General features: G+C 47.3%; 1 protein-coding gene across 1 annotated transcript in view; it reads left to right on the top strand.

Annotated features, from left to right (window-relative positions):
* Positions 1–8300: 8300 nt before the first annotated feature.
* Positions 8301–14373, top strand: part of LOC115395480 (polypeptide N-acetylgalactosaminyltransferase 10) — a 64481-nt gene continuing 58408 nt past the window's right edge. Inside the window, exon 1 of the mRNA XM_030101047.1 lies at positions 8301–8459. Coding sequence (XP_029956907.1) covers positions 8301–8459 — 159 coding nt within the window. The remainder of the gene's footprint in view (positions 8460–14373) is intronic.

A 14373-nucleotide genomic window follows, 5' to 3' on the forward strand; every position in this document is an offset into this window, starting at 1 on the left:
AAGCTGTGCACGACAAACATTTCCTTCAAATCAGATATTCAAACAGTGAAGGACACAAATTTGTTCTTTTTTTTTCTTTTACAGCCTGAAAGTGATGAGAAGAAAAAAAAACCCTTTCATTTTTCAGCTCTTCATAGTTTCTGTCCTCCAGGACACATGTCCAGGCTCCAAAATCAGCCCGAATACAACATGGTCCCTTAATACATCCACACTTCTTCCGTGGCTTCTCGGAGCTGCGGTGACAAGTTGAGCATTATATGACGTCCCATGAGGCTCGGGGAAATGGGCCACGCTGCAAAAGCAATATACTGCAGCGATGAAGACATCAGCGATAGCTGCGGACTATCAGAGCTTATAGCATGCCAAGGGAAATGATTATGGGATTAACATTTTGAGAAACTGTGCTTCAGCTTCATCAGAGAGCCAGACGATTAAAGCAATATAAAACCTACAACAAGGAGTGACAAGGGAGGGAAATTAAAAAGCTGTGGGCAGTAAACGTTCCCAGAGAAGTTGTGGGGAAATGTCTGGGATGGAGGAGAAGAAAGGGAGGAGAGAGGAGAGACATGCTGGCCTGTGAGGGAACGGATCCAGGAAGGACGACAGCAGAGCGACTGGGAATGGAACCCATCACTTCCTCCCACACAGATTTTCACAAACTGCCGCCGTGCTCAGCAAAGAATCACAGTTTTACGTCTTTTCATCACAATTTCTTCAAAACAATTTCAGCTAAAGAGAAAAATAACTAAAACAAAAAAAGACGGAGCCTGTATGCCAGCTGTAAATCTGGACCAGTCCGCCCGGACCGCCGCGTTCCATTCAGACAGAAGACATTGAACGCAGCACGCCGGCCACGGGGAGCAGATGTTCCAATCTCATCAGACGCTCCTGCTGAAGCTTCTTTATTGCATCAATATCGAGCAGATTATACGGGTTTAAAGGACAGGTGGCCGCAGCGCCGCACATCTGGGAGGCTTAAAACGCCCCGCTCAAGGCCGCCGCCGTCGTTAGACACTGTCCCCACGTCTGAGCATGCAGGGCCGCAAACATCCTCTCCAGGAACATGAAACCTGACTGGAAATAAAGACCTTCATATGGGAAGAACCGGCGTGGTAGCAGGCTAGCATGAATCCGCTACGTCACAGTTTAGTATGTATCACATTAAAAGAGTTCCACCACTTTTAGGTAATTTGTTGGAAAATCAATAGACTATTAGAAATTTCAACCTTTTCCTGACTGGTCTGAACCCTCTTGCGGGCCAGTTTTGAGCCCCAGGCCTTATGTTTGACACCCCTGTGTTACAGATTGGAAGTGATTGTGGTGGCGCCATGCAGCAGATCCTACGTTTTCGTGATCTGCTGTAATCTTTCAGCTCTCTTCAGCCTTTCTTTGCCATATCCTCATTGTGAAAATGATCCTCATGCCCTGCCCGGTAATCACAGGTTAAATAAATGAATTCAGAGTTGATGGCTGACCTGAGACAAGGCCGATACACTCCTCCGCCCAGCATGGTTGGACTCTGTCTTTGGGATCTTACAGATTGTGGACGCCTTTGTGTCGGTGTCTGTATGAAAATGACGGGATATTTCCAGTAAAAACACCACAGAAGCAGAAAAAATGCTCCTTTCAACCCTCCTTCGATTTCCAATTTCCACGATTCTGGAGTCAGAAAGCTGAAGTATTGTATTTTTGTCGGCGCAGACTGTATTTTCTGTGGACTCCGCCTCACGCAGACTGCAGCTGAGGACGTCTCCGGACTGCCTTCCCTCCGGGAGCGTACTTAACATGCTGCGTCGGTAACATGCTTTACATTTCAGCGCAGCGCAGCTGTCAATTATGGAGTTATCATTGATTGGTTTCCGTGGCGGGAGGGAGCGGAGTCCTTGCTCCTCACGGCGGGGATCAGAACGGAGCATGTAAGACATGTTCAGTCACTCAGTGGCAGCGGATAATGGAAGCATGCTAGTATCGGCTGCTTTATGACAGGTGGAAGCTGTCTACACTGCAGATGAGGTGGAGTCTCCATCACCTGCCAGAGGAGATGGTCCACACACACACACACACACACACACACACACACACACACACGCTTTCCACACACAGGTGACAGGCTGCACAGCATCCATTTCTACTCATTAACCAAGCTAGCCAGCCTCTCTCCAGCTGTGCTTTGCCTCACAGGCAGCCGTCCTCCGAGTGAGGAGCCTTGCTGATCCTGATCAATGATTAACATCAATAAATACACATCCGTTCAGTGTTAGTCAGTTATATTTCAGAAACCCCGGATACAACTCAGTCATCTCAGAAGACTTTTACTGTGAAAAACCAACAAGGGTAACCAGTGGAGATGATGGGAAAAAAAAAAACCCCTGCAGAACCAGAAGCGGACACTTCCTGTAGAACCAGACTCATTAAGCAGGGTCCAGATTTGCCGTCACATTCCTTGTTTTTTCCATCCATGAGCTCAGATTTGTAAAATAACGACTGAAAGCCTTTTAGCGTGGGGCCAGCTATTGCTCCTCCAACAGGAAGCGATCGGGATTCTCTTCTGGATGTCTTGATTGAAAACTGACATGTTCTACTGGAAGAACGAGGCTTGAGGTAAAAAATCACCCTCCATAAACTCTACATATCCTCAGAATACAGCCCAGTAACCTTTCTGATCCTCGGCTGCTCGTCCACAATCACATATCCTCACACCTCAGTTGACGTGTTTCAGCTCGTATATCTAGCTTCTTTTGAGTCTCGAAGATCACAGAAGCATTTTGGGTGGATTGTGGGTCTGTACATTATTTAAGGGGCGGAGCATCCATTTCCCATCCTGACCAGGTGATTTCCAGCGGTGGAGTCTACCAGCTCACCACATTTTAAAGGCCTCCTCAGACTGAATGATCCGCGGCGAGGCGGCAGGTCATTGTGGGCAGAGATTATCCACGTTTAAAGAGTGGACCGGTCTGCCCGGGCGTCCCTGTTAATCCCGCGCTCTCTCTCTCTCCCTGGACTCGACCGCAGATAACGCTCATTCCTCTCTTGTTCTCGCCGTCGGTGCTGGTCTAGAGTTGTGACAATTCAATCACTTCGGCGTCTTCCGGCATGAATTATGGATGAACCCCAACCTGCGTGGCGGATTTCGGTGGCTGGAGCGGCCGCCTCACTCCAGAGCTCCTCCTGTTCTCCTCTCAGGCTCTGGGTGGATTTCAAAAAGGTCAGATAATAAAAAAATCAAGGCAGTTAGCCGTGCATGGGGTTAGCATGGCGCTACTCCCCCGCTGGCAGGCCGCTGACTGACTGCTGCGAGCCCAGACCCGTTAGCTGCGCTCATTCTGGCGTCCAGGCCCTTCCGATAAACAATTAGCGAGCGGCGGTCCACTTAAGCAGACAATGCTCTGACGCCGGCGCCCGGGTCGCAGACAGAAAAGCCGACGATTTGTCGAAAGATGTTTTCGTGGATAAACTCGTCCGCGGCAGTTCGGAAACATTTCAACAGCGCGGTCCAGGGTCACAGGCCTCTCAGTAATATGAAAGCAGAGAGAGTCTGAAGCAAAGCTTTTTCCATGAGCACTCCGAGGGAAGCATTCACCTGTTTGTTTTTACCTTTAACTTTTTTTTAGTCATACTTGAAAAAAATGAAGGTTGAAGTTAAATGACAGGCGTCAAGCAGATTGTAGCAACTTTAAATACCAAAACTTCAGAGAAAAACCTTTCTAGATAACAATGTAGTTAGCAGGCCAGACCACTAGTGGGTGCTGTTGGTTGTTTTCATAGTGGTGCATCCTAACATAATAAAATTACATGTGCAATAATTGAACAAAGAAATTGTTGAGAAAATATGTTTTCAGTCATTCAAGACATTTTCCTGCTGGCAGAAAATTAAGAAAGAAAAACAAAAAAAGGAATGCACTTCCCAAACTGATGATTAGGGCTGCTTGGAAGCAGTCAGGTGGGGACAGAAAACATCCAGTGGATTTCGTTGCATTTGTGTGGGCATACATTTTGCTGTGAACCCTGTTCTGCTGTTAAGACGCTTGTGAAATCACTGGTATTCTCTTAAGTGTCATTACAGGCGCGACGCTAACGGGGAAATTAATACTTCCAAAGAACACGTGGCAACAAAGAGAGGAAAATCTCCCTGAGACGTGCACATAAACGCACGGATAGACAGCTGGCTAATACTGTGCAACTGTAATTATCAGGGCAAAACACAGAGAAAGAGCCCAGGAGACGTGAAAACCCAGCAGTTAGAGCGGACCTGCTATTTCTGGAGCATTCAATCTGCACCTGTTTGTACAGAGAATGTAAACAGCCCACCTGGGATGATTGCTCGCCAGCGGAATTATGCCACCATTGTCCGTTGATTCCATTATGTCTGGTGGAAGTATGGAGAGGAGCAGCCAGTGATTCATCGGTAATGATTTGATGCCAGGCTTCACTGGACCGACGCTGGAAAAGACTGATATCATTGTGCAGTTTGTCACGCCGCCTGACCGGGTTCCCGCGTCAAACACAACTCATCTTGACAAATGTGTCGCCGGAGCTTCACTTGACGCTCAGGACCCGGTGATTAAAAGTCCAGCGGTGGTGAAAAGTGGGAGCTGACAGTTTGATTTAAAGGAAATGTTCACAGCTTTCTGAAGGCCTTTTGAAGCCGGGGATTCTCCTGCACTCACTCCTCATTTTGGCACTTTAAAGTTGTGCAGATTGAAATGAATGCTTTTTGTTGGTCTCTTTTCAGATGCTCTGTGGACGCACTGATCGGTGAAGTCAAAACGCACCGGCTCAACTTTGTATTGTGGAATTCCCAGTTGTTAATATGGGAGCATCCAACGACACGGCCCAGTCACAATCTGCAGCATTACTGATTTTAAAGGCTGAACTGTCTTTTTACATTTTACAAAGAAGTGAATCTGCACTGTGTTTGAGAGTTTACATCAAAACTGGCAAATGATCACAATGCAACTCAAGCTCTTGTGTCTTTTCATTCTTTCAGAGGGACTTTGAACGTTTCACCTGCTTTCTTACCGTTAGTTTTGCATCTTGTGTTCTCTTCACTGTTTTGAATGTAGTCAGACCTCATCAGTCTGCTCGTCTGTCTGGTTCTGTCCTCTGACCGCGCTCTGGCTGTGTGATTTCCCCTCATTGCAGATTATTTTTCACGTTCCAGCTCAAGCATCTGATGCCTTTTCATTGTGTCAGCCGCACACCTCTGTCTTGACTCGCATTGATTTTTGCCAGACTCCTTTTAAATCCCCTGAACTCGGCAGGTTGCATGCAGAGACACGGAGGCAGCGGCGGTTTGCTGTTTGCAGGCAGCAGGTATAAAACTGATGCAACGAACACGGAAGGAAAACAAAGTCAGCAGGCACAAAGGAGGACATCACAGTCCGAAATGAAAGAAGCGTCTTATCGTCCCTGTCATCGTGTTCAGGTTGTGTTTCTTTGATAAACTGGACGTTATTTGTTCCCTGGATCTTCACTGGAACCAGTATCACGTTGTGCAACAAGATTATGTGTGTGAATAAGAAAGGTGTTCCTCATCTCAACCAGTTGAGTTTATAATAGAGGGGAACCAGGAAGCAGGACTGTGACACCTGGTGTGCAGGAGGAGTTCCTGGGTCTCGCAGCCTGGAGGTGGAACCTGTGGGTCAGCGTTCTGCCGGAGGGAAGGAGGCTCCTCCATGAGGCTACTCTGCTCACATGTCCTCCGGGGTGTTTTTCCTCTCGCTCCTCGGTGCAGTGCTTTCCTCTTTAGCGGGCGGTGATGGTGGATGTCGGTGTGCTCTAGTCTCCACCACACTCTGCTAACAGCCTGCTTCAGTCCCCCATTATACCGCTGGCTGTGTTGACGGTCCCTGAAAGGCCACTGGAAATGTGTATATTCAGGTATTCAGAGGTGGAGCACGTCTGCGATGAAGAGGAGGACAGGAGGTGGCTCTTTCTCTGTGATCGCTGTTTTTCTTGCACCAGCCCACAAATCCTTCCACATCCTGAGTAATGAAGACTGTTAAAAAAGTACTAACACACACGGTCAAAAGCCATTCTACCGCAACCTGTTAACTCATAATGAGACATTCTGCCCTCCAACATCTAAAGATGTGTCTGGATTCCCTCCACTACTCGTTCCACATGGAAAACCAAAGTTGGATTCAACAATCTGATTCAATAGATGAGCTCAATCTGCCACAGACCTCTGACGGCCGTCTGATGTTTCTGATTCAAAAGCTTTGGTTCTGTCCTTAGCCCCATATTGCCTGTCTCCTCCTGATGGTACATATACTCCGTAAACACATTATACAGGTTCGCTGCTATGTGGACGACACTCAGCTCTATGCTTCCACCTTTCTGGGGTCTTGATTAAATTTCCTCTTCAACCAGATCAGGATCAACTCTACATTATGAAGCAGGCTGGATAAAAAGTCTGATCCATAACGGCTTCACCTCCCAGCTTCTAGAGGTGAAAAACTGGTGTTCTCATCTGTTGTCAGATATTCCAGCACATGTTCAGAAGGTTGGTTAAAGTCCAGAACTCAGGGGGGTGAGGGCCGTCTGGGCAGCAGAGAGGCGGAATCCCACCTGAGAAGCCTTGTTTTCCCATCCAGGCCACCTCATTTTCTGAGCTGCCTGCGCTGCTGTAAATCCAAAACAGAGTTTCCAAACTATTTTTCTCCCTCAAAGAACCCAGTCGCGCTCATCTCCTCAACATTTCCAATCAATACTAATATAATGGAGATCGTGGTCAGGCTGGTTAAGTCATTTTATTGTGAATGGAGCAAGGTTGAGGGGTTTACAAAGGTTTATTACAAAATGAGTCTCGTATGTGCTTCAGGCATCAACCAGATGTGTCGACAAAAGCAAGGCCACACCATCTCTGCATTCTGCACTGAGGTCCTTCCCTGTGACAGGACTGAAAGCAGGAGTCACCACCGTTATTCTGCGCTGGCTGCCAAACACAAAACAGCCGCCGTATGCCTTTGTGCATTCAGACTCTGCTAAAATGGCAAAGAGCTGCTGCGCAATCGACTGTAAACAGGTTTGGAGGGAAATCAAGCAGAGGACCTAAGAATCTACGTTTCCATTGTAGAGATATTTAATTTATTCACAGTTTCCTCTTTCTACTACAAATGATTATTTTTCCATGGGAATCCTTCCTCCACTGGCACTCTGCTCATACTGCAACATTTCCAAGTGAAAACGGAAAGCTTTCATTCCACTTTGGGGGTTCGTTATCACGACGACATTGTTCAAGGTCACTGAAAACACAACTTTTAGAAAATGCTCCATATCTGTAGAATCTTTTTTATGAAAAAGATGCTATTGTGCTGGAGTGAGCAGTTCAGACAATGAAGATGGATTGCTCTAACTTTAAAGCTACCAAGTCTGCGAGAATCTGGAGTGGAACCAGGACCATCAGAATATGGACTGGAATGAGGACCAGGACCAGGACCAGGACCAGGGGGACAGGGAGTGATGACACTCTGGAGGAAAACGCTGCTGTTATTGTCCATCTGTGGAGCATTTACTACAGCCATGGTGTGAATGGCTGTGAAGCAGAGTTTCCCAAAAGTTTCTATGGTGACTGTATTGGAGCATTTTCAAAAAGTTGAGTTTTCCTCCATTTCCATGGACACAGTGTTGGAGCATATTTGAAAAGTTGTTTCCCACACAGATGGAGTTGGAACATTTTGAAAAAGTTGCCTGTTCCCCCATTTCCCAGGAGGTGGAGTCTGAGTGTTTTCAAAAAGTTGCATTTTCCACTTGAAAACTTTGCCATGTAAACATGGCCGAAATCAGTTTTCATCTTTACACTGTGACCGATTTTCAATGGATGCACAAGACTCTGACAGTAACTCCTGCTGACTGCTGCATGAACCAGTAAATGGCGACAGTTTAACTTGTTTTGTTTATTTTTTTTTTTTATGTGAAAATAATATCGATTAGTTAGAGGAAAGCCTGTTTGTTATTTCCGTGATGTACCTGAAGGCATCACTGGCAGTCAGCTGGCCTCCTCATAACAATCGATCAGTTTTCCTCAATAATTAAAAATACTTCATATTCCCCCCCCAACCCCCCCCCCCCCCCCCCCCCCCCCCCCCCCCCCTCCCCCCGCTCAGCTCCGGGCGCCTCGCTCCCTCTAGCGGCCGCGGGGCTCCGGGGCTGCGGGGCGGGCAGCGGCGGAGCGTCACAGCGCCGGAGCGCGTCCCCTCGCTCGGAGTTGAAGTTGTCTCCGCCCGGCTGCGCGGCGGGGTTTTCCGGGGCTCTCGCACTTGGTTCCGCCGCCGCTGCGCTCGCCGTGCTCCGCAGACATGAGGCGGAAGGAGAAGAGGCTGCTGCAGGTCGCCGGGCTGCTCGTCGCGGCTCTGCTCTTCCTGCCGAACGTGGGGCTGTGGTCCCTGTACCGGGACCGGGTCTTCGACAACTCTCCGGACGCGGTGGAGGGTCCGGGCGGACTGCCGCCGGTACAGGTGAGGGGGGAGCGGGGCCGAGGCGGGGGGAGACGGCGGGGCAGGCGGGCAGGGAGCCGGCCGAGCGGCCGCGGCGCCGTCCGGAAAGCCTGCGAGTTCGGCGGGGAGAGTCTGGCGGTGTGAGCTCCGCTTCCAGCCGCATTCCCGCACTGAGCGGCCGGGCGGAGTCCAGGCGAGGCCGCCTCGGAGCGGCGGGTCAGCGGCCGCCGGGAGCCGGGAGCCCCGAGCCCCGAGCCACGTAGCTCCGCTCCAGGAAGTTGAGTCGCTCCGAACAGACGGTCAGGGTCCAGGATCCGGTTCCTCTGACTCCGATCAACAAGTCCAAACTTTACAGCCCCGCAGGGGCAAATGCAGCATGCTGGTGGTTTATTCACTGGGTTTGTGTTGTTCAGCACAGTTACACACACACACACACACACACACACACACACACACACACACACACACACACACACGATCTGCTGTGTATAATCTGCATGTTGAACATTAGAAAGTCCTCAAAATGACCAAAGCTCATCCAGACCCATAGCTGTGTTCAATATGAGGATATTGAACATGTATTCCTGGGTAAATACAGGTGCGTGTGCGTGTGTGTGTGTGTGCGTGTGTGTGCATCCTGATGGACCAACACTACAGCTACAATAAGGAAGTAGTGCAGCTCCATATAACCTGAGATCCGTGCAGGAGTCCAGACTTCAGATCCCCTCAGAAGGAAATCCCGTTTGTTGTTTTTAACTTGTTGACTTATTCAAACTGTGTTTGTGATGTTCTGCACAGTTACACACACACACTGTCTAGATTTGCAGCTGTTTATGTGATAATCTTCACTTTTAGTGATGTTACTGTCAGAAAGTTTCAAGGTAGTTTAGCTTGAAACGCCTTCAGAATGAAAATCAGTTGGTTGTTTTCAACCTGTTGACCAAAGCTTGTGTGATTCAGCAGAGTCACAGATATAGAAATGATGCCCTGCTCTTTATTGGTAAACATTTATGTGGAGGTTAGGTAAATACTGGGAATTCATGATATATCAGCTGTTATTGGCCCTTTATTAGTATGTCAGTACCAGCCCCATCAGTAAAACCAGTCCGATGCTACCAGCTAACATTCATTTCCATCTTTCTGTACCTCAGTGTGTGGGTTAGAGTCGATTAAGTTGAGGAATGTGCAAAATCAAGTTCTAGTTCAGTCCAGGTTCTGATCTCTCTGCTTCAGTCATTCCAGATGTGAACTGAAATGACTTGTATTGGTTTGAATTTTACAAAAAAAACAACTAGTATACAAATCTTTTTTTTCTGGTTTCAGTGTTTTAACGTTACTTTTATAATTCAAGTTGTTAAAATTTCCAAGTTTTATTATTGAAAGTGTCGTCAGGACGTCTTTTGATGAAATTGGTTTAAGTTAGAAAAAGTTGTCAAAGTGTTTAAATTTGAGATTTAAGATTAAAACCTTTAAACTGAACTCTCATAGAGGAAATTGAAACCACTTTGAAAGTTAACCTAAAACTAACTGTGCTGTTTAGTTATTACATTTGTTTTATCTCTATAGCTTTGGAAAATAAAGGATATTCTTTTCTTTTTCATATTCAGTGTTTACATGGCTTTCAGTAAACTAAATCATCGTAGAAACCTGGCTTTATACCAATATCAGTAAATACCGCAGTATATCGGTTATCAGCTGCAGTGAATACAGATATTTTTACACCCTGTTGGGCCGTTTGCTGCTGAGCGAGTTCACAGCCGGGTGGAGCGTTACCGTCATCCAGTCGTCCTGTGAAAAGGATGTGCTGCTGAAGTACGTTTTAAAGAGTACTTTGTGTGTTTCTGAGTCGTTGTCACTGGAGCCAGGGTCTCTTTGGGGCAGTCTGGTACTAAAGTTTTGAAAGACGGACTTGAGGGGGTCGTAAAAGACGCGGTGGGACCTCAAAACGTGTGTGTCCACTCAGGAAGTCCACAACGGGAAGCCTGGACAGATCAGAACATGCTACTGCTGCACTGACATAAACTCTGTGTGTGTGTGTGTGTGTGTGTGTGTGTGTGTGTGTGTGTGTGTGTGTGTGTGTGTGTGTGTGTGTGTGTGTGTGTGTGTGTGTGTGTGTGTGTGTGTGTGTGTGTGTGTTTACGCATAGTGTCACACTGACAGCCACCATTAAGGATGGAAACTCTATAATAGGAGGGTGTCAGCGTCTTTTCAGCCGAGGGGCCACTTCCAGCGCCGTTTCGCCCTGAATGGGTCGGATTGGTAAAACTGCCACAAACAGCCTTTAAATTTAAACTCCTGTGGTTTTCTTTGGTGTCGCGCAGAATGCATGTGGGGAAAATGTCTGTATTACTACCATAGTTGATCACAATCTTAACATAGAGGCAATTTTTGTGATACAATCTGGTGTAAAATATAGTGAAATGAAAAATAATTAAAAAAAACCTCCTTCTTGCTGTTGCATCCTGCATGTTTTAGCAAGTTCACACTGACTGCATGGCTTTGAGGAGATTTATTAGAAAGAAATCCACGTTTTCTTTGAAATGTGTGCAGTTTTCTTGGTGGTTCGATGTCCTGGATTGGAGTTCTAATTAGTTGCTTGTTTGTGTTTTTGCTATCACTTGCTCTTTCTTAAATGTTTTCACAGTTGATGGAAGCAGAATTGGTCACAGTTCAGGCCTTCAGCTTGTTGGAAGTCGCGCATATCGATGTGGTGATAACGATACGTTTGCGATCCAGCCTCAGTTCCAGCTTGCAGGCGCGTTCTGCTGTTAATTCAGTCGTTTTCATGATATAAAAGTTGAAGATGCTGGCGTCTCGGAGCAGCTCCTCCAGAGTTTAATTGGCTGGCGGGAGCCAGCCGGCGATGGTCGTTACAGTAACTTCGGGTTTGGCATGTTTCCTCGCTAAATTAGCTCCAAGGATGTTGGTTATTTCGAGTCGTTCTGTGAGGGCAGAGGCCGGGAATGCACTCTTGGTGATCGCTGTAAAGTTTGAAATCACATCGACTTTGAAGAAGTTGTCATAATGAAGCCTTTTTGTGCTCACAGTTTGGAAAATAAAGGCAAAGTGGTGGAGGCAGAAGACGCATGTCATTTTTAGTCTGTCTTTGATAAATCTCGGCAGTAGGCCACCGCGAATCAGCTGTGCGGCTTCAGAAAGCTGTGCCGTTGTGACAAGTGAAGGAAACCGGTGGAGGTTTTCCTGCAAAGTGGTTTGGAGTATTTCTGTTTGGTCCAGTCGAAATCGGTCCAATTTGTTGACATTTCCTCTTTTTGTCTGTTTGGTTGGACACGTCAGATGTCTCATTCCTTTAATTGAAGGATTGGAAACTGGTTTTCCAGCTTCATGGTGAATCTGCTCGGGGTGGTGTTGACGTTCGCCTGCATTGCTCAGTCCCTCACGGAATGATGGATGCTCAAATTCCTAAATTTCACATTTTCAGCCTCTTGAGAAAGGATGTGTTCCCCCCCCCCCCCCCCAAACAACACAAAGTTCAAATCAGGCACGGCATTCGGGCTTTATTAAAGCAAAAAACCTCTCAAAATGCCTCCAGCCAGAACAGACACTTCAGCACCCAGATGCAGTAATACTCGGTTAATACTTTAATGCTCTTTGTTTTTAACTTGGACAAAAAAAGAACTTCAATTTTCTACCAGAAGAGAAAGGAGGAGACAATTCTTTCTAATCTCCGTCTTAGTTTAGGTGAAGCAGCTCTGCAGCGAGTCTTCACGGCCCTAAACAAGTTTTTTAAAATCAATTTGTCTGAGGAGCAGACGGAGCGTTTTGGCAGCGGCGGGAGAAAAGAGCCTTTAAAGAGTTTTCACGCTCTGACGTGCGTTTGCTCCCTGGGGAAGGCCTGCCTGCAGCTCCGGCTGCTCGTAAACGGCTGGAAGGTCGGAGGAGGACCAGGGGAAAATGGCTGAGGCTACATGGTTAATGTTAGTCCACTGAAAGCCCCGTACGACCCCCCCAGACAATGGCAGCCACTCTAATTCAAATGAGCTGAGATGGGCTGAATGAAGGCTTTCATGATGTGTGTGCTGCGCCCGAGCATGCACGTGTGTGTGTGTGTGTAAAACCAGAAAACTTGTCTGACTGGATGAGTTGCAGACGTGTCCTAAGCCAAAGCCTCGTCATGTCAAGTCTTTTCTCTGACAGTGAAATAAACAAATTATAAGCATGAAATGGCCTTTAAACGATGATTAATCAGTCCAGCCTGAACCTTTCCGCTCCTCTGAGCTGTTTGTTCTCTTGTTGTAGAGCCTGTTTGTGATCCACGTATGCAGATGACGGTGTACTGTGTGTTGACTCTGTGGAGCGCAGCAGGAATCCTCCTCAGTGGTTTCACTTTACTTACAGGTGCAAATATCACAAGAGTATTTTTTATTGTTCCTTGTTTTGATGGAGGTGTTGTTTTTTTTTTTGTAAACTTGTGAAGTTGAAACAGATCCGTTTTTGGTGCCACAGCACAACAAAAGTTCCATGTTTCACTTAAAAGTGTTCCGTGTTAAAAAGATACAGCATGAGGAATGTTTTATCTGGACGTGATCAATGGAGATGAGTGAGTTGAATTCCAGCAATCATCATTTAAATTATCATTGTTTTCTTGTTCAGTGGATCTGTTTGTGTTAGAAATCACCAGTGAAAGAACAAGAAACACAATGTTGTTGTTTTCACTGTAATGTCCGGGTTAATTGGAGGCGTTTCTCTGTTCAGGCCAGCAGGAAGGCCGGACCGCTCTGGCCGGACCCTCAGTGGTGCTGGATCCCCTCAGAGCTCTGCTGGAGATCGAATCAAGAGACCAATAAACTCAGACCTTTCTGCTCAAATCTCCACGAATTAGTTTTAAAGTTTTCATATCTTGAGGGACGGCGTGATGTTGTGAGCGGGTGTTACAGGACGCCTGTACGGGAGAACAGCCGTGTTACACATTAGCAGACTGTGATAACAGCCGTCGACCTCCGGTGCAGTCTGATAAGAGACGCCGACGTTAGACAGCAGAGAAATATAGTGAGACCAGGGCGAGCTTCGGTCCGCTAGCACACCTGAGTCATGTTTGTGTTTGAGCTCGTCCTAATCGGGACATCCTAGAGACGGAGCTTTGGACCTTTTGTTGTCCGACACATGAAATGCGAGTCGTGTGAGTTTTATTGGCGTGTCTCCGTTCGTCAGCAAACACGGGCCGGCTCTGGGCGCCCCTCCCACCGGGACGGTGACGGAAAGGGAATTCGCACGTTTTCCCTTCCCTTATTAAAGGTTGGCCCGCGGAAGGCGAGGCGGCTCGGCTTCCTGCCGCCTGCTCCGGCAGCTCGGGTTAAGTGGAGGTTAGGGAAGATGAGAGCGGCGAGCGGAATTAATAAAACGAGGCCGAGCCGCCCTGCTGTGTTTCAGGGCTGCGCCGCCGAGCGAGACGAGCCTCTGCCGGACCGGGGCCTCCGCCGGGCCTCTCCCGGGTCTCTCCCGGGCCTCTACCGGATTCCCATCCAGATTAGCATTTAGCATACTGGGAACACATGATGTAATGAGCAGCGATCACTGCATCATTTCCATTGATCAATCAGGACTTCACAATTGTTTCATGAGCCCTCTCTCTCTCTCTCTCTCAGTTTCAGCAGTTCGTCTGAAGCACCAGCGTGAAACAGAAATCCAACAATCCACCATGAGTTAATCATTAAAAATGGATGAAATGCAGTGAACGCTGCGCTAATTAAAACCTTTTCAAACATTGACACTCAGGTCCGCTGCTAAATCAGAGCGGACTACAGTCTGCATTTGAATCAGTGATGATATAGAAGCCAGGTTTCTTCCAACTTTAATATGCAGCTCCCCAAATATTTGCTCCGTTTGAATGTAAAGAATGGAAAACAATCAGTACACGACCCACAGCACAGCCGTTCCCATGCAGACGCCAAACTTTTCTGAGCTGGAAATGCCA

The sequence above is a fragment of the Salarias fasciatus genome, chromosome 10 (assembly GCF_902148845.1).
Source record: "Salarias fasciatus chromosome 10, fSalaFa1.1, whole genome shotgun sequence".
Classification (NCBI taxonomy): domain Eukaryota; kingdom Metazoa; phylum Chordata; class Actinopteri; order Blenniiformes; family Blenniidae; genus Salarias; species Salarias fasciatus.